Source organism: Mercenaria mercenaria, chromosome 9 (assembly GCF_021730395.1).
Source record: "Mercenaria mercenaria strain notata chromosome 9, MADL_Memer_1, whole genome shotgun sequence".
NCBI classification, from domain to species: Eukaryota; Metazoa; Mollusca; class Bivalvia; order Venerida; family Veneridae; genus Mercenaria; species Mercenaria mercenaria.
This window is the reverse complement of record NC_069369.1, coordinates 20,493,573-20,520,701: the sequence shown is the minus strand read 5'-3', so window position 1 is coordinate 20,520,701 and position 27,129 is coordinate 20,493,573. Positions and strand designations below refer to the sequence as shown.

The following is a 27,129-nucleotide window of genomic DNA, read 5'->3' as shown; positions in this document are numbered from 1 at the left end:
GTTGCTTCCTGAAGCATGGACAAAAGGTATTATTATTCCTTTACATAAAAAGGGAGATAGATATAGTGTCAACAATTACAGAGGTATAACCCTGCTAAGCAATTTAAGGAATTTTTTTTACATCAATGTTAAATGCTCTTGCAAGTGGTCTGAGGATAACAATACATTATACAGTATCATATCTGATACACAGTTTGGTTTTAGGAAAGGTCGATCAACTATAGATGCTGTATTTATTTTAAACTCACTGATACAGAAGATTATTAACAAAAACAAATGTTTGTATTGTTGTTTTATTGATATGATATGATTGATTCCATTCATAGAAATGCACTATGGTATAAGCTGTATAAAATGGGCCTGAATTGAAAATATTACGCATTATTAGAAGTACGTATCAATCAGTGAAGTCATGTGTCCGTGCAGGTGGTAGTAACAATTATTCTGATTATTTCTTTGATATAGCAATTGGATTACGTCAAGGGAAGATAATTTCTCCCATTATGTTTTCTATGTTCTTGGAAGATCTAGAGTTGTCTTTATAATACAGAATAGACTGTGGACTCTGTATAGATGAACTATGTATGTATCATTTAATTATTATTCGCTGACAGTATGGTAATTTTAGCTACAAACCCAGTTGATACGCAAATATCACTTGTACGATTATTGCGATACATGGGGCCTCGAAGTATATGCTGCTAAAACCAAGTGTGCCGTTTTTAGGAAACGAGGTGGTTTAAGCAATGGAGAAACCTGGTTTTATGGAAATGATTTATGTATGCTTGAAACTGTCAATGATTTTAATTATTTAGGTGTCACTTTTAATAATACTGGAAATTTTGCACTTAATACTCAGACTTTGTATGGAAAAGGCCTTACAAAATTGATTGTTATGACTTCTGGGTCTAGAGACAAGCCATCATCTTTCTCTTACTGTGAGCATGTCGCTTCCACGACAATTCGTCGAAAGACACTTCGCCGAATACGACAATTTGCCGAACACGATATTTAGTCGAATTTGATATTTTGCCGAATACGACAGTTGGTCTACTGTATTTTTCGAACAAACTGGTCGAAAATTGGTCGAGGACTTCTTACCTTTATTATTTTAAACTATTCAACAAATTGCATTTCTACATTTTCTACGGCTTTCTTTTGAATATTTATAATCGTTCTCCCTGACAACTTGTAATTTTTAAAAGATGCATGAGAATGACACCTCGGTCGACCTTCAGCAAGCCAGACACGACGTGCTAACCTTTGTTTATCGTGAGCTTGTGACCAGTAAGGTTTCGCGTGTTTATTTAATTTTGCTTTTGGTAGAGTAGAATTTGCAGAGGTTATAATATCGTTGGCAATATGCATGGCGTTTAACCCAAAGCAAACAAAACAAACAGATATGAACATGTGTAAAAACATACTAGTGTAGAAAACATTACAGACAAAAATAAAAATGTATGTAATAATAAATTATCTAATACATAAAAGATTTACAACTAAATGTGTTTATTGCAATAATGATAATTTCTAAACTTTCACAAGTTAATATCTAAAAAGTGTTACTGTATAAGTTGCTATCTATACTTTTAAGGTATAACTTTACTTGAAACTTGAAACTTGTTTAATTACTTAAACGCCTAATTCTACATATAAAACATATTCAGCAGCGTTGTACAATAATAAACAGTTAAAGGATAATAAGGCAACAATTATTACATTAATACACATGCAAGCCTTAAATAATCAGTCGTCAAAGCTAAAATGCACAAGATGGTATTTAGTATATTATTTATAGAAATTCATTATCCTTATTCTAGTGATATTTAGAAACAGACAGATATCGAGTTGATTTACTAATTACCTAGCAACTGTCTTCTGGAAAAATGCTTAGTTCTTTTCGTATGGACAACCAATAATTGTTTTTTTCATTTCAGTCAGTTGCATGTTAAAAATTTGCAAAAGCAACACTAACTATTAACATTTAGCCTGCTGGCGGCAAGTGATTCTGCCTTTGCGAACAGTGCAGGCACTGTTCAGCCAATACCTTTTCAGTGAACACCCCTTTGAATAATAAGTGGTACTGCCCAAATTAAATGATGGACCTTTTCATTTTAGAAATTTAGCAAGGTAAATGTTAAATATTGTATACATAAATAACAAGAGTGAAAACTTAACCTACAACAATTAACTTAACAACAATAGGCATACAATTCATAATCATTGCTTTTATCATCAAAATACCATGTAGGCCAACCTGGCCTTAAAATACGCGCAAATACACAAAGCAGGAAATAGAAGCAATGAATATTTATAATGGAGTGAAAAAAACATACAAGAAAACTAATGACGTAGTACGAGTCAAATTTCGCTTATGTTACACGCTATGTACATACAATACAATATATTTGTATTGATAACGTTTTCAAATATTTTTTTCCTAAGACTTCTGAGTAATTATAGTGACCGGTACAATTTTGCCGTTTACATTTTCTTAGTCTATACGTGTTGCTCTTTCTGAATCAATGCGTATCCCTTAAAGTAGATTTGTTGTATGTGCCATTAAATGCCATAAACTTGATAAAACAAATGTGTCTCATTCAATCTGTTGTCCCAACCAATTTATTTCGGATCCGGATATGTATTTTCTATATCTGCTTCGATTGCAAGCAACACTTCCTGTTGTCTTTGTGCGCGTTCGCTGGCAGCCATGCTGTCTATTGGAGCCGACAGGAAGTCATATAGCTTGTAGATTGCCATGTCACTCTCTTGTACGTAATCACTGCAGATACGTCCAAAAAACTTCCAACCCTATAAACAGGAAACGATAACTCAGAGTATAGAAGTAAAGTTTGAAATGACGATATTTGTCGTCTTTGGAAAATGCTTTGTATATTACAGTCGCACAAATAAAATATTCTTTTTAAAGGATGTTGACTTACAGGCCCTTTTCTCACCATTTTGGGAATGCCAACAACACCGGTACAATTGGGAAAATACCTCTGTAGTTTGTCTTAACTGGGAATAATGGAAACTTACCGAAATAAAATTGATTTGATTTTTCTCCTTGAAGTACATGTACATTTTAAAATGTATGATGGCATATTGGTCACTGCTAACTTAATTAAAAATACAAAATAGCAAAACTATTCTTGCAAAGCAAAACAAAAACCTAGGCAGCAACAATGGTTTGAAAATTCTACATTGTAAGTTCAGCATTGGGAAAAAACATACATTTTTACATTGGGATTGCCTCCTTACATAGACTTATATAGGGGAAAAAAACCCTGACATAAAAATACCTTTTCAGCTCGGCCAATAGACGCTTTAAATCTCTCCGCTTGTTTAGGATCCTCTATTTGAGAAAGGTAAACACTTCCAAAAGTCGAATCGTCCCGCAAAGCTTTCAGGGCAGCCGCCATATTGGACCAGAATTCGTTTATTCGTGTCAATTGTTGGTCAACATTTCCAAGCTTCGCAAGGGCTTCTCTCAAACTTTCAACGTTTCCAAGATTAGCTTTTAAAGAAAAATATATATCATGGAATATATGGATGTTGCACCGGACTGTGATTATTTAATAGTTAGTTTTCAGTACTGAAAAATGCACAGACACGAGAGCTACGTCTTTAAAGTCTATATCTTCTGTTAGAAGTCGCAAATTTTAAACTGAATTTATCTCCCTTTGACCATATTTTAGTCTGTGTTCAGGTTAAACGCTGTTGATAAGCATTATGCAAACGCCAGTCAGGTAACATACTAATGCAATTATATGAGAACTCCAGCTTTTATTGTTTTCAAACTTGTTATTATCGTGCACATGATTGTGTCAAATCAGTTGACCTGGCACCTGTGTTGTCGAACTAAGGATAGCCCTCTCAAAATGCTATGCTTATCATGAACTATTCGTGATCTTATCATAGATCATTTGTTCATTAGCTGATCATAGGCCTTAATTGTCTTTTATAGTTTGACTATTCTTTCTCGGAATGAAAGTAATATATTTGATAAATAATCATTTCATATTTCCCAGTGTCATTCCTCATTTGCAATCTTAATACTAAAATCGTGATACGTTTAGGTAAAGTTATGCTGGCTATACGTCTATGAAAAGTGAAGATATCTCAATTAAGTCCATAGCTTGGAAAACGTTGTTATTTGCTTCATGAAATATGTATAACGTGCAAACACATGATGTAAGTTTACATACTTTTGTTATATGTGTTGCACTTTTAAGTACCTCTCTGGTAAACAAGTACTCAGTCCAAACCAGTTCCACAATTCCCATTTCTAGTTTCCTAGACGATATCTTTAAAACTAGTTTACTAAATTACAATAACATAATGCTCATAGTGATTAAGGTACCAAACATTGAAACAAACCTGTTTCCATTCCAAGTTTCTTGAGTGTTGATAATCGTTCCAGAGCTTCCTTGCGCTGTTCGTGCATTCGGCCAATTACATCTCGTTTTTGACCCATAACACGTTCCACACTATTCTGGCTTTCTCTAAATGCATCCATCAGTTTTTCAAACTAGAAATCAAGCAAAAAAAAAAAAAATAGTGTTTTAGAAATAATCAAAAGTCAGGTTTACTGTTCTTTTACTCATGAGTCACTGTACCTCAATGCTTTATAATGAATATCAAAATAAAATCTTCATTTACTGCTATTACTAATTACTGTTGTGTATTTGATTTAAAAATACTGAGGACTGACTAACGTGTTTCTGACGTTTGTCTGACCGAAATAATCCAGTGAGAATATTGATGCTTTCGGAAAAAAACCTCATTGCTTTCCCGCCAATACCCCCGCCAAGTGCCGCGCCTGGTGACAGAACGGAATCAAACACTGTCTTCTCCCCGCCCATACTTCTACCAGCAAGTCCTGGAGAAAATCATATTAAAGAAAATTGAGCAAGAACGGTACCAAAGTGATATTGGACACATATGACATTGTCTTATATCACCTTATTTTACAGTGATATATACACTTTTCTGTCTGTACAGTATGTTGATCCTGAATTTCCATCACTTTTGATATTCAGAACAGGTAAGGTCACTGCTGTAAAAGGATAGGGTGTACCAGATTTTCTGTTTATTTACCAGTAGACACTATGCCATGTTGTTTCCAATTATGGCAATATACACAAACGCGTGTGTTTTATTTCCTCCAGATAAAGAAAACATACGATCAGCGTATAATATATATGATATAAATCCATTATTCACCATCTTTCTTTAAAATCATTTCATTTGAACTTAACAGTCTTTTTTTTTCATGTTTACTTGTTATAAGTTTTTCCTGTTCATTCTTTGTTGTTTTCAGTCGAGGGTGGCCACACTTACCTGCTTGTTCCATCCACTTATCTCTGTTTGACTTTAGAACCGTCAACTCTTCCTCTATTTCCTGTTTTTCTTCATCCAGTTCCTCCTGGGCCAGTTTAGCCGCTTTCGCCAGTTGTTTTTCACGTTCCATTTCTACACGGATTCTTTCCTTCTCGCTAACTACCTCTTTATTCCTACTGGTAACACTCGCCATATTCTTCTGAACATCGGCCTGAATTTTCAGATATCTGTAAATATCGTAATATTTTCCCTAATACCTAATTTATATCGTTTGGCGGAGACCGGAATCGTCAAAAATCAGGCAAAAACGTAGGGTCTGTATCTGGCCGCCAACAAACTATTGCTGACTGCATGCCCTTTGATATGATCCGATGCGGTAACTCCACATAGGGCGTTCACTTACCGATCTTAGAATATATCGGGTCAGTACGTGACGTCTCTCGATCAATAGAAACGCTCACTGCTGGGAGCTTTTAAGAGATAAGACGAAATGTGTATCTTACCAGATTTACCAAAACCAAAAGTGTATTTGTTTACGAAAATCTTTTTATTATCGATGTTGCATAATTTCTAGTTTACGTATCGCTTATAGCACTTTCATACGAAATATGCCTCTCTCTTACTTTTTTATCATATACATTTGTACATTGACCTTACCGTTGCTGGGTAGCCTCGGTCTCGGTTTTCATTTCTTCTGCAGTTTCGATGATCTTACCAAATATTTCCTTTACAACTGCTGTACTCTGAAAACATTCAAACATATCACGTCCACGTGGTGTAAGTTTATCTGTATATTGTATTATGCCGTCTATATATCTAGCCGTGCTCTGAATATCAGCCCTACAGATCTATACAGTTTCATGTGTGATTTTCAAGTTCTCCCTGGGAAGTTTTGTTTATAGACTCATTAACACATTGCTGGTAAAACTTTGTTTCTATGAAAGTATTCTCTAGTCACTTGTACATGGTTATTCTGAATGAGTTCTTTTTTTATTCATGTGAAATTAAAATGTTGATGTCAAACTGAGTACACTATATGGCGCTACTGATAAATATTTCAAATCATCTGTATATCATACGTTTATGATATATAAGTATTCGCTATAAAAAAAAAAAAACGTATAATCATGCCAGTATTGTAATTTACCTGGAGCTCAACGACGGCGTCGAGGATCATGGGTATCATGGTATTGACAATATGGGCTGCTGTCACTGTGAACTTCTTCATCAACCCCGACGTCATCAGGTGTTGGGTTCGAGCTGAGTGTGCCGTCAGTCGCACCTTCAATTATCAATGAAAACAATAACATATGTACTTTAGTTGGAACTTAACTTTTCATGTTTTGGCTTATTAGTATTTGCACATAAAAACGATCGGATAAATAACCAAATATCCGTCTAAATATATCAACATTTGATCTTCCCGGATGCTGTTAGCAAAAACATATTCATTACAAAGAAGACGTCTTTGTGACTATCAATAATTTCAGAGCAACAACCTATGTATTACAAGTCGTGACGTCTCCATAAGGGTTGGCAGTCAACTTATTTTATAGTATATTACATGTTGTACCTCTTTTGCTTGTTCTGGGTGGTCAGCAAGTTGTAGAAAGGCGAGCTCCATGTAGTTTGCAACTTCTCTCTGGGCTCTGTACATTTCCAGAATGGCAATCGTGTGGAGAACTTTCTGTGTCTCCGCCGGGAGCTCCTTAAATAAATTTATACAAATTATAAGATAGACGAAGCGTGAACGTATATACATGCTTATCCGTCGGAGATTTAACATAGTCTGGAGACGAAAAAAATACCGGGTACGCTAGAATGAAATACTTGACATATCGAAAATTTAAAGTCCCATAAGGCTTTAAAGTTTATGTCAAAAACAGATGAAACAGCTACCCAAATAGATGTTATGCATAATTATATGGGTAGAAAGCTCTATTCTTAAAACTGTACATGAACTTTTACATTTAGATTAATACAATAAAGGCAGGTGGTAAAAACAATAGATTAAATAAAAGTTTCTTCTGTGTTCATCAGTATTCAAACGCCTCACAAATATTAGAGAAAACAATTATCGGAAATAAGATTTAACAAGAAATTGATATATTTTATGCTCATAAAGGAATTTTCATGTTAAACAAATTAAGGCACTATGAGTCTGTAAATGCATTGTTATCTTCATTTCACTTGTGCTTTAACAGATGTGGTCGTTTAGACATATTACTTTTTTTCACATATTGTTGTTGTAAACATTATTTACACATTAAGTAAAGGACAAGAAATATTGATCATGTACAACTTGAACACTCCTGTGAGTTTTATTTACCGTCGGCACAGTGCGCGAATACATGTCTGTTTTTTCCCTGCATTCCCCGTCAGTTGAACACGTTTGGTCGGCAGTTACAACTCTCTCAGATATCGTGCACGTGATATGACACAAGACTAGAAAAACTAAATAAGCCTGTAATAAATTTTAACATAAATATAGTGTAAAATACAGAATACTTAAGAGAATGACTGGACATTTATAGCGATTTCGACACCAGCAAATATGTATAACATTTAAACAAAATCAGAAAATGTGTTTAGATCATTCATGTTATTTTGTTTTTAAGTGAAACGTGTATATATAAAAGTGGGTCAACCGTTCGAGCGATCGGTTTATTTAACATTACTGTATTAGGTGACGTCACTTTTTGAATTTTCGGTGAATAACAAAAAACCAAAGAATATTCACTTCTTTCAAAAAAAACCGTTATATTATGATTCAACTAAATAGTTTCCTTTGTCTACCAGAAAGGAACAATTCTTATATCTTAATATTGAGATTTGGTACCTTTATAACAAACAATAAACTAAAACAATAGACATTCATATGTGACTTCGGTGAGCTCAACAAAGCAATTTCAAGCATAAATATTAATGTGGAATGTAAAGTAAGTTACACACTACAATATCCAAGATACTTTAAAAAACAATGCATTTGCAGAATAGAGAGATAAGAATAATTTTGACAGCTCGTGAAAACTAATGACAAATTTTGACAGGTATATGATGACACATGACCTAATTAAATTTTGTTTCTGTTATTTCTAACTTCTCGTACAAATTCCTATTGTTTCAGTCATTTGTCAGTAATTAGAGCAACTCACAGTGTTGCAATCATACAAAACACATCCCTTATTTTCACACAGATATTGAGGATTTATCTAATGAGCACATGTATTGGAAACACAATTTCAATACCGACTGTGTATTGTAATAATCAGGCTGGTAACAATGCCCGATCGGGCTTTCAACAGAAAAACTAGTATTTCTTGAAAAATAACGAAGATATTTCTTTCAAACTTGGTCCATTTATTAGGCATTACATAAGACACAAATTGAAATAAAAATAACTTGGTTACCGTCAGTTTTGGTAGAATTATTTCCCCTTTTCAGATTTTCATGATACATAATTTTTGAAGTCCAAAAAAGATGTTCTAATACTAAGTTTAAAACAAAAATGGGTTAAATGGCTTTCTAATGCTCTAAATAATTGCGCTAGTACATGAATATATACATTTTACTGTTATTTCACTTACAACATTTTAGAAAAATGTTAGTTGTAAAGAATTGTCCATACATCTGCACTAGAAACAAAGTATTAACCCTAAATATATAGAGTAAAGGTATTGGCGCAAACGTTTAGAGTAATAGAAGTAGTTAACCTCATCTCTTCAGACGAACTTGATGACCTTTTTTCCTTCTATACTCTATGTAAATGATGCAGTCGGGTTGGGAGGGAATTTTCAGAATCGTTCTTGCGGAACGAACATACCTATCAGTTTAAAGTTATATAGTAGATGGTATAACCTGGGCCTTTAAACCGGACTTATTTAAGCAGACGAAACACAGCCAATAGGGTATGACCTTGTGTTTTTAGGGGCGGCATGTTTATACCTGCTTTTGAAAGGACCGGATGTGAATAAGTTTAGATAGTGGTAGTTTAAAAGAAAAACAGGAAGACAAAATATTTTTGCATTAGTTTAATTATACTATTTTACTACATAATTTTATTACAATCAAATAGGATTTGATAAATATAAATGTATATTACTTAGGATGAACTTAATTCAAATAAATGAAAAAAGCACAATTATCTATCTCATTATGTTCTATAGTATGTTTTGTTTACAGTATCATAAGTTTAAACATTCAAAAATATACATAATTACAACAAATTACATTGAATATACACCATGAGTGTATTAAACTTTCTCGAGGTTTTCTTCATATTACAGACTGGACTAATATCCATAGGGATAGGAAACATAATTAGCCCCAATCACCCTTTTATCAATTACCATTTGATAGTCCTTTCGTTCACTCATTGTGACGAGCTTTGAACTGTTTCTGTCTCTAGCTATTTTATGAGAATTTACAACAGATAGTACAGCATCCTGCCTTTTAGTAACAATCGTCCGCAACACATCAAAATTGACATTTAACATATTTTTACAGCTCAGGGTGATGCTTCGTATTTTACAGTGGGTACAATTACCATCCCCATCAGGTTTTTGTAACTCATACCCATAGTTTTTCGGACCACCATTTATAAACGTCTTCATTGAGTTTCCTGGAATCTCATCAGTGAGGTCTCAAGGATAATCGTTTAGTTCTGGTTTTGTTTCACCCTGTTTAGTTGAGTCTGTGTCAGCGTATAGCGATCTTGGTCCAAGAGTTTCCAGGTACGAAAATAGTTTAAGACGTGCTTGTGCAGTCGTGTACGCAGTAATAACCACATTTGTTTTTGGATTAGTATCAACAAAATCCTCTTTGTATTTCAACGCATTTCAACAAATTCGTCAGAAACATAATTTACACACGTCACTTCTTCACAGTCAGACGTCAGTCTGTCGAAATAAACTGAAGGGTCTTCTATCAAGTCAACCTGAGGCATCTTTGACCTTTGACTAAATTTCCCCCAAAAGGAATTCAACATAAGCTTGGCTAATGCTCTTAAACCAGTTTTTTTAATCTTTTCATAGTCAAGAAGAATACCCTCTTTCTGATAATACATGTTTATGTATTTTCTTTTCTGTTGTTCTGTATGACACCACTTTGGCCATCCGCTAGCTTCCTGCTTTATTTTTAAGAAAGTATTTACATATTGTGTAAATATACCACCCGTCTTTGTGATCTAATCATACTGGGATACTTTGTCAAAATGCCACACTTCATAGACCTTTGCTATTTTATACCCCTTTTGTATAGCTTTTTGGACCTCATCAGTCACCTAAGTGCCAATGAAAGAACGTTCTGTGTCATTATGACTACAAGGGTTTTGTTCCTTTGTCTCTGCACACGCCCTGCAAAGATGAAACAGAAGTTTTCCATTGCATTTACATGGTAAAACCGGATGGAAAAGTCTTTTTGGAGGTACAACTTTACTCTTAATAAGACCTTCATATTTATCTAACTCTTCAAAGTTTTCTGTGATAATATTTGAACGACCTAACGGGATTTTCCCGGTCTTATTTACCCAAGGGTAGAGAGAAGTTACGTCATAGTAATCTATTGTTTCGTCTGTGGAAGCTTCTTTGTACAATGTAAATGCTTCTGTTCGACCTCCATAAAATGCGTCACGCGGTTCCAACGGAGAAATGATGTCAGGACTTTCAATAAATGACCTCATTTTGCTATCATTGGAAAACTGTTTATCAAATTCTGATTCCCAAATGCAATTGTAGGTATAGCCATTATTCTCAAGATATTTTTGTTTTTCTATGGTCATATAACTCTCCCATTGTGAACTGGTTAACCGGATTGACTGTAGACCTAGAATATTTAGCGGGATTTCCATGCCAAAAATCTCCATGAAATTCTAGTACAATTTTCTCCCCATTTACAGATTCATAGTAACCATCTACCCTGTATGGACCTATGACCTTTTCTCCGCCATTTCGAGCATGTTGAATTTTGTGTCCTTCAATGTGAGATATATATTTCACCCACTGTAAAGCTTTCATAGACTGTTTTTGTTCAGGATTAAACCCTTGACGTGGGATAAGACCAATAGTTTCAGATTTTAAAAAATTGGTTCTAAACACCAGGTTACAAGCAAAAGCGATGGTGAGACACAGTTCAAAGGGGTCAATGTCAGTGGTATCCATGAAATCTTCACGGAATCTCAAGCAACATCGTCTCAAGATGTCACTGTCTGATTTACAATAGTCAATAACTGTTCTTGGAAGTTTAAATGTATCGTTTTTATGTTCTGAGTACCATTTCAAGAACGTTTGTCTGTCGTCTGGTTTCATTCCATCTGGATTATAGAATGAAAGGTCTGGTAGACCGTCGAGAACAACCTGCTGGTTTTCTTTCTTGTTGAATAAATGAGGAAAGTATCCCTTCTTCAGTTCATCAAAGCCGAACATTGCTGGCAATTTAGAAAGTGCCATGGGGAGAAAGTTTATAGAGTCGATCATTTTGATTTTGCAACTTGGTACCGTAAGGCACATGCTTTTTGCCCCATTGGGTATCACTTTTGGTACTATTGCATTTGCATACAAATACTTGAGTATGGAATACGAATCGTACCCTTGGAAGTTATGGCATAATACAGTAGAGTTGTAATTCTCTTCTGAAAACAACCAATGACAGAAATCGTTGTCACCACCAAAGATATACTTTCTTTTACCGCAATTCTCACAAGAAAATTCTTTGTCCATACAAATTGTACATACTTTCTGCGCAACACACAAATTCGATTTATGCTCATAGCAGCCGCAACTAGACTTCAAACAGTTTTGGCATTTTACGTAAACGTCTGGCGAATAACCCTTTTCATATTGTAACAAGTCGTCTTGGGTGCATTCAAAATCGAAAAATATGAATGTTTTTGGATTTTCAACTTCTTTAATCATCTCTTCTTTAATAGACATTGGTTCTTCCTGAAAGTCTGTGGTCTCCGGTATCATGTAACATTTATGTGTTTCCGGGAAGAAACCTTTGCACATATTACAATAGATTTGTCCACATATATGCCTCTGGTCTACTTTCTTGTTAACAGTCTTCCCGCACTCGGTACGGCGGTAGATAGCAGAACACGTTGAATTTCCTTTAGCTGTAAGTCTTTTGTGTTGATCATAACACTCTTGACCACGGAAGAATCGTCGACATGTTTCGAATTCTATCCAGTTCTCTTTCATTTGATCATGTACTTTGCGGCACGCATAGCAAACAGAGTTGCATTTATGATCTTCTTTGTGATCATAACCTTTGTCACACTGGGTACAATAGTAGTTTCTGGATACGAATGCCGGCATACTAGTGATCACATCATAATGATGATCATGATAATACAAGTATATCTTTTTCTCTGCCTCTGGACCTTTGAAGATAATCGCATTGAAATGTTCTTTGGATACCACATATATCTGGTACTCTGTCATAAATGATTGAAATATTTTTATCTCTGCTATTCCACATTGTGTAGGAAGAACACCTGCATCATTATGAAGTTTTTCAGCCAGTCGTCTTTGTATCTCACTACCTTGACGAATACTGTTCCATTTTTCATGACCATCTATCCTTGCTTTTGCAGTAATAATGGCTCGGGCGCAACATAAATTGTTCCGATTTTGAACACGAAGTATGCACTTTTTATCCGATAAAAATTTATCCATGTCAACAAATTTACATCTCTTTCTAGTTCCTCCTTTGGGCACGTCAACGTGTTATTTCTAACATCAAGCCTGAATCAATGGCAAAATCTTCGTTTGATTGAAGTACCCGCTCAGTTTCTGACATAAATCTGTCAGCAGTTTATTCAGGTAATTCTATGAAAGGAATGACAATAGGATAATCCAAAGTCGGAGTTTGTACGGTCACCCTCAACTAATCTTCAGATTTTGCTCCATCCGTTATATCGTGAAATATAGAGGCAAACATTATTCGCAAAGTTGAAGATATGTTTTCAGTTACTTTAATGCTTTGAAATGAGATCTTGTAGAATGTGGCTGTTGTCTTAAATTTCTCGATCCGTTGACTTTTCGTCAGAGTATAAAACTGATGTGGGTCTGCATCTGTTTTTCAACTTTTTGATAGGTCCATCATTATCGCCGCTTTCGTTCGATTTCCGCTTCTGTCCTCCTCCTGTCTGGTCGTGGTGTCGTTGAAATTGATCATCTAAGGCATCCCTACGTGTGAAAACTTTTAGGCACTCTGGATAGTGATGAGTGTTTTTATCACTATGCTTTTTCATATGCCTGTCCAGGTTGTCTCTTCTTGTAAAAATCTTCTTGCAACTTGGACACATAAACTTAGTCCAGTGGTTTTGAATCCGTCTGTGTTGAAGTAGCTGGCTGAGTTTTTTTTTAATTCAGCTCCACATTCTTCACAAGTGTAAGTCATGTTGGCTGTTTGATTTCTACAGACAGAAAGAAAGAGGAACTAAGTGAACACGTTTTATAGGATTGAGATAACTGTGTAACAATTTCGTAGATTATTTTTAGAATGAATCTTATTGGTTAAAATATAGAAATCGGACATTTTGTGTTTATTTAGAAACAAGTATATTGACTTCAAATATGTATTTTAAAAGAAAAAAAAAACAATTACCAGGCGAGACTACAAATATTCAGGCGAGACTAACATGTTAATATAATTATAATCATTACCACTACTGTTTATGCTGTAAGTAAATTTAAATAACCTTATCCTGTTGTTAAGCTGACTGTAGTTTGTAGCAGCACTGTTAGATCTGATGGTGTTGGCTCTCAATCTTAAACTGAAAATTTTGGTATGAGTGCATAAGTATTTAAACCATAATCAGAAGAATTATTCAATACAATCAAGAAACTAAATTTATTTCATTTTGATTGGTTCGTAATAAAGACTGATTTCATTTTAACATTGCAAATGTATTTATTATACACTTGAGTCAGTTTCATCAAAGACGTCGCAGTGTAAAGATGGACAGAATTTACTGTATTGAGTGCGGTGTAACATTTTGTAGTAGATACAACATGATGCGGCATAATAGAAACAAACATCTAAAAGGAGACGAGCACTTTAGAATTTCAACTCATATGCCTAAATTGGCAACGGGAACGCCTCAGGGAGCGTCACAGGGAGCGCTGGGAGTGCATTTAGGAGCGTCGGGAGCGCATTTGGGAGCGCCGACAGCTCCCTTACAGGGAGCTCCGCAAGGAGCGCCGGGAGCGCATTTGGGAGCGCCGAGAGCTCCCTTACAGGGAGCTCCGCAAGGAGCTCCACAAGATGTGTCACAGGGAGCGCCGGGAGGAGCTCCGCAAGGAGCGTTTCAGGGAGGACCGCAGGAAATCAAACCAACTATTCTACAGCATCCTTTTACCATGATGACTTCTGGTCCCACAGGTAGATATTTTGTTTTCAGTGTTTGCTGAATTTTATAAACATTTATTTACGTTCCCAAAGAGTTTAACAGTGAGAATATAACCTTAATGTATATCCTGTTTTGCCCTATAATTTGCTAATACATACTAGTCTATTTACTCAAACATTTGTAATGCAGAAACCTATTCCTTTTCAGCATGTGGAAAGATAACATTTGTAAAGGCATTGCTGCAAAATCATACCTACAGAATTAAGCCTGGTGTACAAAGAATAGTGTGGCTGTACAAGAGATGGCAACCAATGTGTGGGGAAATATAAAGCACAGTTTACCCCGAGGTGAAATTCTACCAAGGCATTCCATCCGACATAAACGAAGACGAATATTTTGACACAAAGTTAAATAACTTGCTAATTCTGGACGATATGATGTCAGAGGCTGGAAAGGACAAAAGAATTACAGATTTATTCACGGAGGGATCGCATCACCGATCTTTATCGGTGATTTCCATCAATCAAAACCTCTACGCCAGCAAGGATCCGACACAAAGAACAAACTGTCATTATCTCGTAATGTTCAATAATCCAGTCGACAAACAATCTATGATCACATTAGCGAGACAGATGTACCCTGGTAAAACTGAATACTTTTTAAAGAAGTCTGAGAAAGTAACTAAACAGCCCTATGACTTTCTATTGGTGGATTTAAAACCATTTACACCGGAACATGCCAGACTGAAATATGATTTAATGTGGATAGACAGAAGGCCTACGAACAACGAAAGCCTGACAGAACTGACCAATCAGATGACAGAACCAGGCCAAAATTGTATAAAAGGCGAGCAACAATCAGATTTAAATCATTTGTCAGTCGGAATTCAAACTGTAGACATCGCAGGAAATAATAGTGAAATTATGGCTGAAAATACGAATGCTTGCGACGATTGTGGACTTTTGTTTGACTCTTCGCATGATGTACAGAGACATGTAAAACGAGGGTGGTGTGCAGAAATTAACAATACTACGCAACCAAAGAAAAGAAAAATAGAAGGCAGTGATGATGAAATGGGAGATAACGTTGAAGAAAATCAGGCTTATCTATCCCTCTGGAAAAAAGCTATAGACTGTAACGACGATAAATACGACAAATTGTATAATCAGTTTATACAGGACGGAGAGGAAAAGGAGTCTGCAGAGGAAATGACAGAAGATCGTATCCAGCCGTATAATGAACGCACATTCTTCACAAAATACGAGTATTTGTTGGATTCGTATATTCTGCCATTTCAAAACAGTACACTGCATCAAAAGATTTTACAAGACATACATTCATTGACAATGAAGAATGCAAGCATTCAATCGTCAATTACGCGTGTACTGCGAAAGTACAAGCCTGACTTTAAGGAGCTGTTTGAGACAGAATTGCCTGACGAGGAAAGTGATGAAGAAAGCGAGGAGGACGAGTCTGATATTGAATAAAATACTTAATGTATTAACAATTATTTCATTTACATTGTTGATTTTGGACAGTGAAGACATGGCTCAATGGGAAAACTATTTAAAAAGGATTTATTTTGATCCGTCGCATCCTGCGAGTTTCAGCGGACCGCAAAAAGTGTACAAAGCAGTTAAAGGGGAAGGCAAATTTAATATTAGTATGCACAGGATAAGAAAGTTTCTTCATGACCAAGAATCATACAGTTTACATAAACCAGTGCAGGAAAAGACGACCTTTGAAGAAAAGACATGGTCAGTGCAGGAAAAGACGACCTTTGGATGGCAGACTTAATCGATATGGTCAAGTTTGCGAAATGGAACAAAGGATACAAATACATACTGTTAGTTATCGATACATTCAGCAAGTACATCTGGCTAAGACCTCTCAAACAGAAAACCGGACATGATGTGACAGAGGCATTTAAAGACATCTTCACAAATTCAGGCCGTATGCCAAAGAGATTGATAACTGACAAAGGTATATGTCTTGAAGTTCTTATAAAAAAAATCTTACATAAATACATAATTTACAATCATAAGTAAAATCACTCTTTTTTGTTTAGTTTCTTTTTTTTATATTTTTCAAAAAAGAATAAACTACAATATCAATTATATAATTTCAGGTCAGGAGTTCAGAGCCAAGTCGGTACAAGATCTAATGAAGAAATACAACAGCTTATACTCGCCAACACAGAATGAGACAAAGGCGAGCACGAGCGAACGTGCAGTTTTAAGTTTAAAATCGAGAATAATCCGCTACTTAACCTACAAGGACAATTACACATTTCTACCAGTTTTATCAGCCATTGCAATGTCATATAATAACACATACCATAGAACTATTGGAAGGACACCTATCAGTGTTAACTCAGATAATGAAGAAGAGGTTCGGCTTGCAACTTACTCACACAGAATAAATCGCGCGTAAAGCTAGGGAAACAAACACTCAAAAGGTTCAAGTTTAAAACTGGCGACTATGTAAGGATTACGTATTTGAGAAATGCGTTTACTCGTGTGTATGATCAAACGTACAGTGGAGAAGTGTTCCGAGTTTCAAAATGTTATCACAGAGGAACTTTGCCTGTATACAGGCTGAATGATTTGCAAGATGAAGAAATTAAAGGAACATTTTATCAGAGTGAATTACAGAAAGTGGCCTATGATCCAGACCAGGCATTTAAAATAGAACAAATTCTCAAACTAGAGGCAAAGGACAGAATACACAATGCTTTGTGATATAAAGATATTATCCTAAAAAGTTCAACAGCTGGGTGAAAGCTAATGACCTGCAGTGATTTTTACATACATTTTGTATATACAGATTTTGATTACTAAACAGAAGCTCTTTTGTATAGCTTGTGTATTGTATTGTTTGTCTTGTAAATATCTTGTAAATAAATTGACATAAACTATATCCAATCTTGTTATTTTGAATGTTTAAACCATAAAAGGACACTGGCGCGTGCAACCTGTCAAATATGAAAGATAGAATAACACTTTTTAAACCTCTTTACCCCGTTTACAAAATATCCTACAAACTACCCGCCTATTTAGTTAATCGCATTGCCTAGTGAATAAGGCCAATTACCCGTAGCAAAACATTAAACCTATATTTAAGTGAAAAAAAATTATCGTCTGTTAAATCTTACCTGTATCTTGCTGTTGTCTCCTTGACGTCTGTTTGACTAATGACAAACCGTTTATACATACACATATTATCATAGGTCTTAATCAAAACATTTCTTGATTGGCTATCTACGTAAACTGCTTTCTGCTGCAGCAATACTGAATTAATTATGTAACTATGTCATATAAATAAATGATAAATACACCAATTAAAAATATGTAGATGCAAAATTCAATATATATTTTGTTAAAATGGGATCTCATAGTCATATTAAAGAAAGTTTAACTTGTGAAATGTCTTTATTTACATATTTATTAAGAGTTTATTATGTATCAATCAAATTGGCACTTGCGTAATAATGTACCTCTAGTATGCTTGTTTACCGATCTGAGGAGTTATGAACCGTGGACTGTTACTATATTTAAATAGGAAAGTCCAATATTTGATACTATTATTAACTTGACACGATTTCTATATATATATATATATGTAAAAGTCTGTACCGGATCAAGTATATTATAAAGAAAAAGCAAACAACATTACATGAGTAACATTATATTTGCCTACCGGTTTCGTTTATACTCATCAGGGCAAATAATAAAATATGGCGTCAATAAATGTGTAATTGCTTAGCAACGTCATTTTTGCGTACACATGTGTACACAACGTTCATATTGTAACGTCATCAATTTTGGTTAAGTTTCGGTTTAAAAATATCAATGAAATAGCTTTCTTTAGACAACCTAGCTGAAACATCATTACTATGAAAATTTAGGGACGGTTTTTGAGCATATATCTAAATGAGTACTTAAAGGCAATTGTCTTGTTGACGGGTCTCTTATTTGTTGGTCATGTACTGTCCTTCTATTTCTGAGTTCATCTCCTGTTTGACCAATATAAAATTCATTACATCCATTACAAACCAGTACATACAATACATTTTGAACAGTACAGTCCATACTTTCTTTAAAATGAAATATTTTATTATTTAAACTGAAAGAAGACCCTTCAATAATACAATTACATAAACTACATCTAGGGTCATTGCATTTTTGTACTGATGGAGAAGTTCTGTTTTCATTAAATTCTGATTTAACAAGAATACTTTTAAATTCGGAAGTTGTCTTTTACATTTTATGATTTTCGTGTCGTCTAGTATTCTTTTTATAGAATCATCATTTTTTAAAATATCCAAGTTACTTTTTAATATCCCAAATAGCTCTCTGCTTTTAGGATTGTATGTAGATATATATGGTATAATGTTTCCACCTTTATTATTCTGAACACTTAATAAAGTACTTCCAGGTATTTGTATGGCTTTAATAATTCCTGTTTTAATAACTTGTAATGGGTATTTTCTTTCTATGAGAACCACGGCCAATTCTTTTAAACGCGCTTTAAGTATATTTTTGTCTGAAACAATTGTACATATTCTCCTTCCCAAAGAAAAAGGAATGTTTGTTTTTGTGTGTTTAGGATGGCATGATTTGAAATTTAGATACTGCTTTGAATCAGTTCTTTTTAAATATATAGAGATAGACCCTAAAATTTTCATTGATAGTATTACATTAAATAAAGTCTAGAAATTGATTTCCAAGTCCTTGAAATAACCAAAAATGATTTCACAAATGTGAAGTTTATGATAGTTTTGTTAATATCAATAACAGAAGTTTTAATTTTAAATTTAAATTTGTGATCCACAAAGAATGACAACTCTTGCCTTGGGCTAGTATTTATAAGTAGAGATCTATTAATTTACTTCCCTTGCAATTACACAATTGAGTGGAAAATGAAAACTGTTTCAGACACAATATCATACTTTTTGACGCAACAAAATCATTTAGGATTTATTCATTTGTATTTGATTTACCCCTTAAGACATGGTTCCTATGATTCTGTCAACTTACATATGGTAAAAAATTAACTTTTTACAAGCCAATAATAAAAGGAAGTACCAGTAGGTAAATATTAGTGCAGATAATATAGTTTTGCTTGTATCAAAGTGTCACAATAGAACCACTTTTGTAATACAGAACACCTGGTAGGATTAGTAAAGGTGCAATTATATTGATCTCTATTTCCTATGCCTAAAATATATATCAGTGATAATTAGAGTTCCATTCTTAATTATCATTATATCTAGAAATGGTAATTTAGATGTGCTCTGTTGCATTATGAATTTTATATCGTTATGTAATGAATTTAAAGTTTTTTCAAAATAAAGTAAATCTGAAATTGATTTTTCCCAAAATACAAAACAGTCGTCTAAAAATCTTTTCCATTGTTCTTGAACATATTTAGCAAAATTTTCATCTTTTTCTTGTTTGATCTTTTCGTATAATTGTTCTTCCAAGTAACCCATATCCAGAGTAGCATAAGTTGGAGCAACTTTTGTGCCCATGGCTGTACCTTTTAATTGATTAAAATATAGTTTATCAAATGAAAAATTATTATTTTCTAAAATTATTTTCAAACCTTCAATAACGAAATATTTATTTTTAAAAACGCTCCAACATTAACTCTGGGTGTTTGTCTAACCAGAATGATATTATAGCTTCTAATCCTAATTTATGTGGAATATTAGAATATAAACTCACAATATCAAAAGAAATAAGACGTGTATATTCTGGTACCCTTTCTGGTATAAAATTAAGAAAATCAATGTCATCCCGTACGTAACTATGTACTTTTTTCAGAAATGGTTTTAGTAAAATATCTAAAAGACAACTTAGACGACTAGTTTCGCATTGTGGGCCTGCAACTATTGGTCGCAGTTGTAAATCTTTAGGATCTTGTACTTCAATATATTCCGAATTTTGATCAATGCAAACCTTTTGAATAATATTACGTTTATGAATTTTAGGTAAACCATAAAATGTGTTAGTTTTAAAATCAAAATTGAGTAAGAAATCTTTTTCTTGTTTAGTTAAGTTAGAAATATGCTGCGTTAGTTTTCTTATCTTTTCAAAAACTTCTTTTTTATTACTACCAGGAATAGATGAATAATAAGTTTCATTTTTTAACAATTCTAATACTTTACTTTTGTAGAAATCTGTATTCATTAAAACAATACCTCCACCTTTATCTGCTTCTTTAATAATAATAGATTTATCATTTGCTAAGGAATGTATAGCCTTTCTTTGTTCTTAAGTAATATTATGTTTTATTTGTTTGTCTACATTAGGAATGTTTGAGCACAGTGTTTTTGTAGTCAAGATATAGAGTTTCAAGAGTTTCAAGAGTTTATTTTTATAAACAACCAGAAGGTCATAAGACCCATGAGGCAAAATTTACATGATAATATGGCGTACAATTGCACATGAAGTGTTCAATATAGATACAAAGTAGTAATAATATTTCCAAAATACGAAATAGCAATGGCTAATGAAGACAATAGCAGAAAGTTATATCAAAGCTAGCACTGTCATTAATAAAAATCAGCTCAACAGAAAACGTATAGTTTCCCTTAGACCGTATAAATTGCACTTGTCATTACTAATAAAATCATACGTTTACATATATATCCCGTGCATAGTAATTCTTGCATTATTATAGAATATGACCATACTAAATATCACAAATCAATAGCGAATCAAGTGATACAATATTTATACAAAGGGAGGGAATGAGCAGACCGAGACTTGAATTTCTGTTCCCTTGTACAACATATTATTACATACTCGTTTCTATTCCCCGTTATGTTACACTGGTACCGGAAACGTCATTTTTTTTCCATATACTGACGCCTGAATTTCATATCGGGTGCGTGACGTAATTCAGTGTGTGCTGTTGCACTATTTTTTCTATTTAGTTCAGTATTGTCAATCCTATTCAGGCTATGAAAAACAAAAAAATTTATGGTATTTACATTATATTTATACGTGTAGATGAGTATGTAATAAAAAGGTTATTATCTTTGCATCGGGAAATATGCACTCGTTCTTATATGTATCTAATTTATCATTGCGCCCACTTGGTGGGGTAAAGTTTCACTTGTTTTTAACCAGTGACATGTTATTACTGTCTTCTCCATCAAAGTACTCAAGTAATCTAATTTTGCAAAGAATTCGTTGACATCAGTTTCCAATTCATTAGAATTATTTTTTTTCAGGTGTAGGTGTAAATTTAAGACCCATCAGCAAAACACTTTTTTAGTATTTCATTTAGTTTACGTTTAGAAAGATTATAAATTTTAGTAAATGTATTATTTGTTTCAGCTAGGTTACCTATTTCTACATCTCGCTGCTCCAGTTGTGGTCCTCGTCCAGGAAAGAATGAACAGTTTCTGGTCTGACTACATCATCTTCATTAAACTGGTAGGAATTATTTGACCTATCTCCACAATTTCTTCTTTGTTGTTGGTTTCTCATAATTTTTCATAATTTTTGCAAAATTGCTCTTCATAAGATTTTAGCCAGCGTTCATTGTTGAACCACCTTTTATGTGAAGTTTCTTCATTTCGTTGAATGTTCCTTCTCCATAATCCTATAAGACAATCTGCAACTTGTCCGGAACATTTTGAAAAAATAATGTCTTCCATTTCTTTGTCAATTCTTTTTATGCGTTCTTTACATGAAGCTTCTCTCAACTTTTGCATCTCGATTTCCATTTTAAAATCATGGACTTTCTCTTAGTATTCTCTGCTCTTCATTTTCATTTTTAAATTCAATCTTTTGAAATTTACGCGGTATAATTATAGGATTAGCCGCTACCCACTTTTCATAAAAAGAAGTATTGCCGCTGTTTCGAACCATTCCCTAATATGCATCTTTTTTATTATTCAGTATTCTCTCCCAAATTGAGGCAATGCCCGCTTTAAATCTCATTGCTTCCGCTTCGAAATAATTTACATTTTCTTGCATTTCTATATTGTTACCGTCACATTGCTGGTTTGTTTTAATGTTATTTTTTTCATCAGTTACCTTTATTGCTCTTGTAATTTCATCTACGGCTGCTCCAGTTTTTACTGGAGACAGGCGCCTATTTGTTTCCCTTACCGCATCAGTGAGGTCTTGAATGGCAGTTAAAATAAGTGATAACTTTGCGCTAATTTCTCCCAGCTGTTTATCTCCTTGTTCTGCATTCATCGATGACTCTGATATTGATGGCGAGCTGTCCGAGCTGCTATCATCGGGTTTTGCCCTTTTAGGACTCATGATAATGTTCCTTGACCCGGAAAATTATATATAAAAATGTAAAAGTCTGTACCGGATCAAGTATATTATAAAGAAAAAGTAAACAACATTACATGAGTAACATTATATTTGCCTACCGGTTTCGTTTATACTCATCAGGGCAAATAATAAAATATGGCGTCAATAAATGTGTAATTGCTTAGCAACGTCATTTTTGCGTACACAGTACACAACGTTAATATTGTAATGTCATCAATTTTGGTTAAGTTTCGGTTTAAAAATTTCATTTGATAAACTATATTTTAATCAATCAAAAGGTACAGCCGTGGGCAAAAAAGTTGCTCCAACTTATCCTACTCTGGTTTTGGTTACTTGGAAGAACAATTATACGAAAAAATCAAACAAGAAAAAGATGAAAATTTTGCTAAATATGTTCAAGAACAATGGAAAAGATTTTTAGACGACTGTTTTGTATTTTGGGAAAAATCAATTTCAGATTTACTTTATTTTGAAAAAACATTAAATTCATTACATAACGATATAAAATTCATAATGCAACAGAGCACATCTAAATAACCATTTCTAGATATAATGATAATTAAGAATGGAACTCTAATTATCACTGATATATATTTCAAAAGAACTGATTCAAAGCAGTATCTAAATTTCAAATCATGCCATCCTAAACACACAAAAACAAACATTCCTTTTCTTTGGCAAGGAGAATATGTACAATTGTTTCAGACAAAAATATACTTAAAGCGCGTTTAAAAGAATTGGCCGCGGTTCTCACAGAAAGAAAATACCCATTACAAGTTATTAAAACAGGAATTATTGAAGCAATAAGAATACCTAGAAGTACTTTATTAAGCGTTCAAAATAGTAAAAGTGGAAACATTATACCATACATTTCTACATACAATCCTAAAAGCAGGGAGCTATTTGGGATATTAAAAAGTAACTTGGATATTTAAAAAAATGATGATTCTATAAAAAGAATACTAGACGACACGAAAATCATAAGATGTAAAAGACAACTTCCGAATTTAAAAAGTATTCTTGTTAAATCAGAATTTAATGAAAACAGAACTTCTCCATCAGTACAAAAATGCAATGACCCTAGATGTAGTTTATGTATTTGTATTATTGAAGGGTCTTCTTTCAGTTTAAATAATAAAATATTTCATGTTAAAGAAAGTATGGACTGTACTGTTCAAAATGTATTGTATGTACTGGTTTGTAATGGATGTAATGAATTTTATATTGGTCAAACAGGAGATAAACTCAGAAATAGAAGGAAGTACATGACCAACAAATAAGAGACCCGTCAACAAGACAATTGCCTTTAAGTACTCATTTAGATATATGCTCAAAAACCGTCCCTAAATTTTCAATATTTCCTTTTTACAAATTTCATAGTAATGATGTTTCAGCTAGTTTGTCTAAAGAACGCTATTTCATCGATATTTTTAAACCGAAACTTAACCAAAATTGATGACGTTACAATATTAACGTTGTGTACACATGTGTACGCAAAAATGACGTTGCTAAGCAATTACACATTTATTGACGCCATGTTTTATTTTTTGCCCTGATGAATATAAACGAAACCGTAGGCAAATATAATGTTATTCATGTAATGTTGTTATATATAGAAGCTTCACCTTAATGGTTACTCGACCGGGGGAAAAAGCGTGTAGACTGCTTCATGTAGAATGTTAATCGTTGATAAGCTGTTAACAAATAATAAGTAAGTAGTAAAACACTGTAATATATTATGAAGGATGGATACTTTCCTGAACATGTTTAAACTTGTTTGATATTGACAGGGTTGCAACCTGTTTATATCAAGAGCATTTCAAATAGTTTAAAATCGAATATTTGATTGGGAGGGAGGGAAAACCATTACCAATACTTACAGTTTCCTATAGAACTAAATAATACATAACATAAATTTAATAATAAACTAGTTTGTAGTTACATGTAAGTGTTAAATTGAACAAAATGATGACATTTGTACCTGAGTTGTATAACTACCGATGGTAACACTTGGAACGGTTTACTACGTTCATGGCTGATTTTCAAAACACTGAATCAGTTTTCAGTGCCGTTGGCTAAGCTACCTGGTGACATACCTGTTATTTAGTATGTGTCTCCTAAAGGGTTTAAATAATGAACAGTTAAAAATGTAAAATCGGTGTACCTAATATATCTCTCTACCTCGATAACGTTTCGCAAGAACGATTCTGAAAATTCCCTCCCAACCCGATTGCATCATTTACATAGAGTATAGAAGGAAAAAAGGTCATCAAGTTCGTCTGAAGAGATGAGGTTAACTATAATAGAAAGCCACTGAACTCTTTTTCGTTTAAAACATTGCATTAAAACATTTTTTTTTAACTTTATGCATCATAAAAATCTGTAAAAGGGAAGTAATTCTAACAAAATTGAAGGCAACAAAGTTATTTCCATCTTAATATGCATCATATGTTATACTAAATAAATGAACCATGTTTGAAAGAAATATCTTCATTATTTTTCAAGAAATATTAGTTTTTATGCTAAAAGCCCGATCGGGCAATGTTACCAGCCTGATAATGCTAAACTATCTCAGCCGTGACGTGTCCTTAAATGTAATATCACAACTTTAGATTGACAATATGACTTTCATCTTAGCTTTAAAAATAACGTTATTAATCCTACATAATTAATTAATTTTGTTTTCATTCACCTACCTTATGATAAAATTCCATTTTGTAAAAACGAAACCTAAAGTAGAAACTGTACATTACGTTGTTACTATTTAGTTACTATACAACGCATTATCATTTTACACGTTTCTGGCTTGCTTTCATGTTAATCTTACTAAGGCGTGAACAGAATATGAAAGCCGGGAACATATTTTGACAGGTCAATAAAGTAGTACAATACGATGAACCGAAAATAGATTTATTCATTCGCATTACTAACGTTAACACACAAAACTTGTTAGCTGGTAATCCTTTCTGTTAGAGATTTTAAACTTACTTCCACGCGGACTGCGGACAGCGGACTGCGCACTTACAGTAGGGGTTTTCTCAAAATATTTAAAGGTTCGCAAGAAAAAAGATACCTATGGTATATATGTTTCTTTTACCTATATGTGTAGTAACTTTTGCCTTCATTATAGAAATTAATGTATTGTGATATAATCGTCTGCTAATGCAATACATACGTTTGAAAATATATGGATACTGAACAGGCTACATTTAATACACGTAACCGCAATTTTCAGATGTCATACTCTATTACTTTTAGTTCATGTCACATTTAAACGAGTCGGCTACATAAATGTCTACATGCAGGATGCCTCTAGATTCAGCTTAATACTCTGTCCCACACTACTTGCCTTTAGCATGTTCTTCTAATTTAACCGTATGCTTTAACATTTTGTTTTGATATTTAGACATTTCTTCCGAGCGACTCGAACATCTTGGAACCCACAGTGAAACGATAATACTTCACCTTAATATGTTCATGCATTAAAAAAGTGCAACTTGAAACATGGATTTGAAGATAACGGCGATTCCTATAAAAACAGTTTAGTTTTGATTTGTGTCCGTCCATATGATTCCTAGACTAGCAACAACATAAAAAAAAAAGTACAAAATATTCTTGTGAAAAAGAAATGATACATTCTGAATAAAACAAAAGTCCGTTTATTTTTGTTGCATAGTATAAATACCGTGTTCTCATAGACTTCTGTATGGAAGTTATTGTCTTTCATTAATTTTGATAACTGTAGAATGTTACATAAAATCATGAGAAGTTTTAATGAACTATATATCTTAAATGATTTAGTTCAACACTTTGTCAAAACATACGGAAAGTTCTCATACATGCATATTTCATCCCCGTCGAAACGAGATCCGATATATTACCATAATTTAGCGGCAACGTCCTGTATTAGTTATGTATCAGCATGTTTGAAAATTAAGAAAAAAAGAATATCATCTTCATATAAACATAATCTGATATCAGATTTTGAAAAATGATCAAGACAGGCTCGATCTTGATGACTGAGTTCACGCCAAGACTGAATTCCTGGGCTTCTTTTTTCAAAACATTTTGAGTCCCAGCCGAGTTTGATAATGAAACATTGTCATTGATATCAATATTGCATGTTAA

At 33.6% G+C, this 27,129-nt stretch overlaps 4 protein-coding genes across 4 annotated transcripts in view; 1 reads left to right on the top strand and 3 right to left on the bottom strand.

The window, feature by feature from the left end:
- LOC123546647 (uncharacterized) overlaps positions 1-27,129 on the bottom strand; it is a 135,578-nt gene that overhangs the window by 55,796 nt on the left and 52,653 nt on the right. The window lies entirely within an intron of this gene.
- On the bottom strand, positions 278-25,858 carry LOC128559428 (uncharacterized). The gene is made up of 10 exons (XM_053550963.1): positions 25,698-25,858; positions 7,673-7,807; positions 6,917-7,051; positions 6,491-6,625; positions 6,001-6,086; positions 5,344-5,570; positions 4,719-4,882; positions 4,381-4,531; positions 3,303-3,517; positions 278-2,811 (listed from the first exon to the last, which is right to left on the bottom strand). The coding sequence occupies exons 1-10, from the start codon at positions 25,749-25,751 to the stop codon at positions 2,623-2,625; spliced, it is 1,491 nt and encodes a 496-aa protein (XP_053406938.1). The 5' UTR covers positions 25,752-25,858; the 3' UTR covers positions 278-2,622.
- Positions 9,250-14,131, bottom strand: LOC128559427 (uncharacterized). Its single transcript, XM_053550962.1, has 2 exons — positions 14,045-14,131; positions 9,250-13,759 (listed from the first exon to the last, which is right to left on the bottom strand). Exon 2 carries the CDS (start codon positions 13,014-13,016, stop codon positions 11,094-11,096), a length of 1,923 nt encoding a protein of 640 aa, XP_053406937.1. The 5' UTR covers positions 13,017-13,759; positions 14,045-14,131; the 3' UTR covers positions 9,250-11,093.
- Positions 15,130-18,301, top strand: LOC123533068 (uncharacterized). The gene is made up of 2 exons (XM_053550964.1): positions 15,130-16,678; positions 16,824-18,301. The coding sequence occupies exon 1, from the start codon at positions 15,130-15,132 to the stop codon at positions 16,180-16,182; it is 1,053 nt and encodes a 350-aa protein (XP_053406939.1). The 3' UTR covers positions 16,183-16,678; positions 16,824-18,301.

Bases quoted from the DNA above. Each gene is read 5' to 3' on its own strand.
- LOC128559427 (XM_053550962.1), bottom strand. From the start codon at position 13,016: ATGGATAAATTTTTATCGGATAAAAAGTGCATACTTCGTGTTCAAAAT.
- LOC123533068 (XM_053550964.1), top strand. From the start codon at position 15,130: ATGATGTCAGAGGCTGGAAAGGACAAAAGAATTACAGATTTATTCACG.
- LOC128559428 (XM_053550963.1), bottom strand. From the start codon at position 25,751: ATGTACAGTTTCTACTTTAGGTTTCGTTTTTACAAAATGGAATTTTAT. The intron at 6,087-6,490 runs GTAAATTACAAT...GAATGTTTTCAG, and splicing joins ACGCCGTCGTTGAGCTCCAG to AGTACAGCAGTTGTAAAGGA. The intron at 4,532-4,718 runs GTTAGTCAGTCC...CTTGATTTCTAG, and splicing joins CAGACAAACGTCAGAAACAC to TTTGAAAAACTGATGGATGC.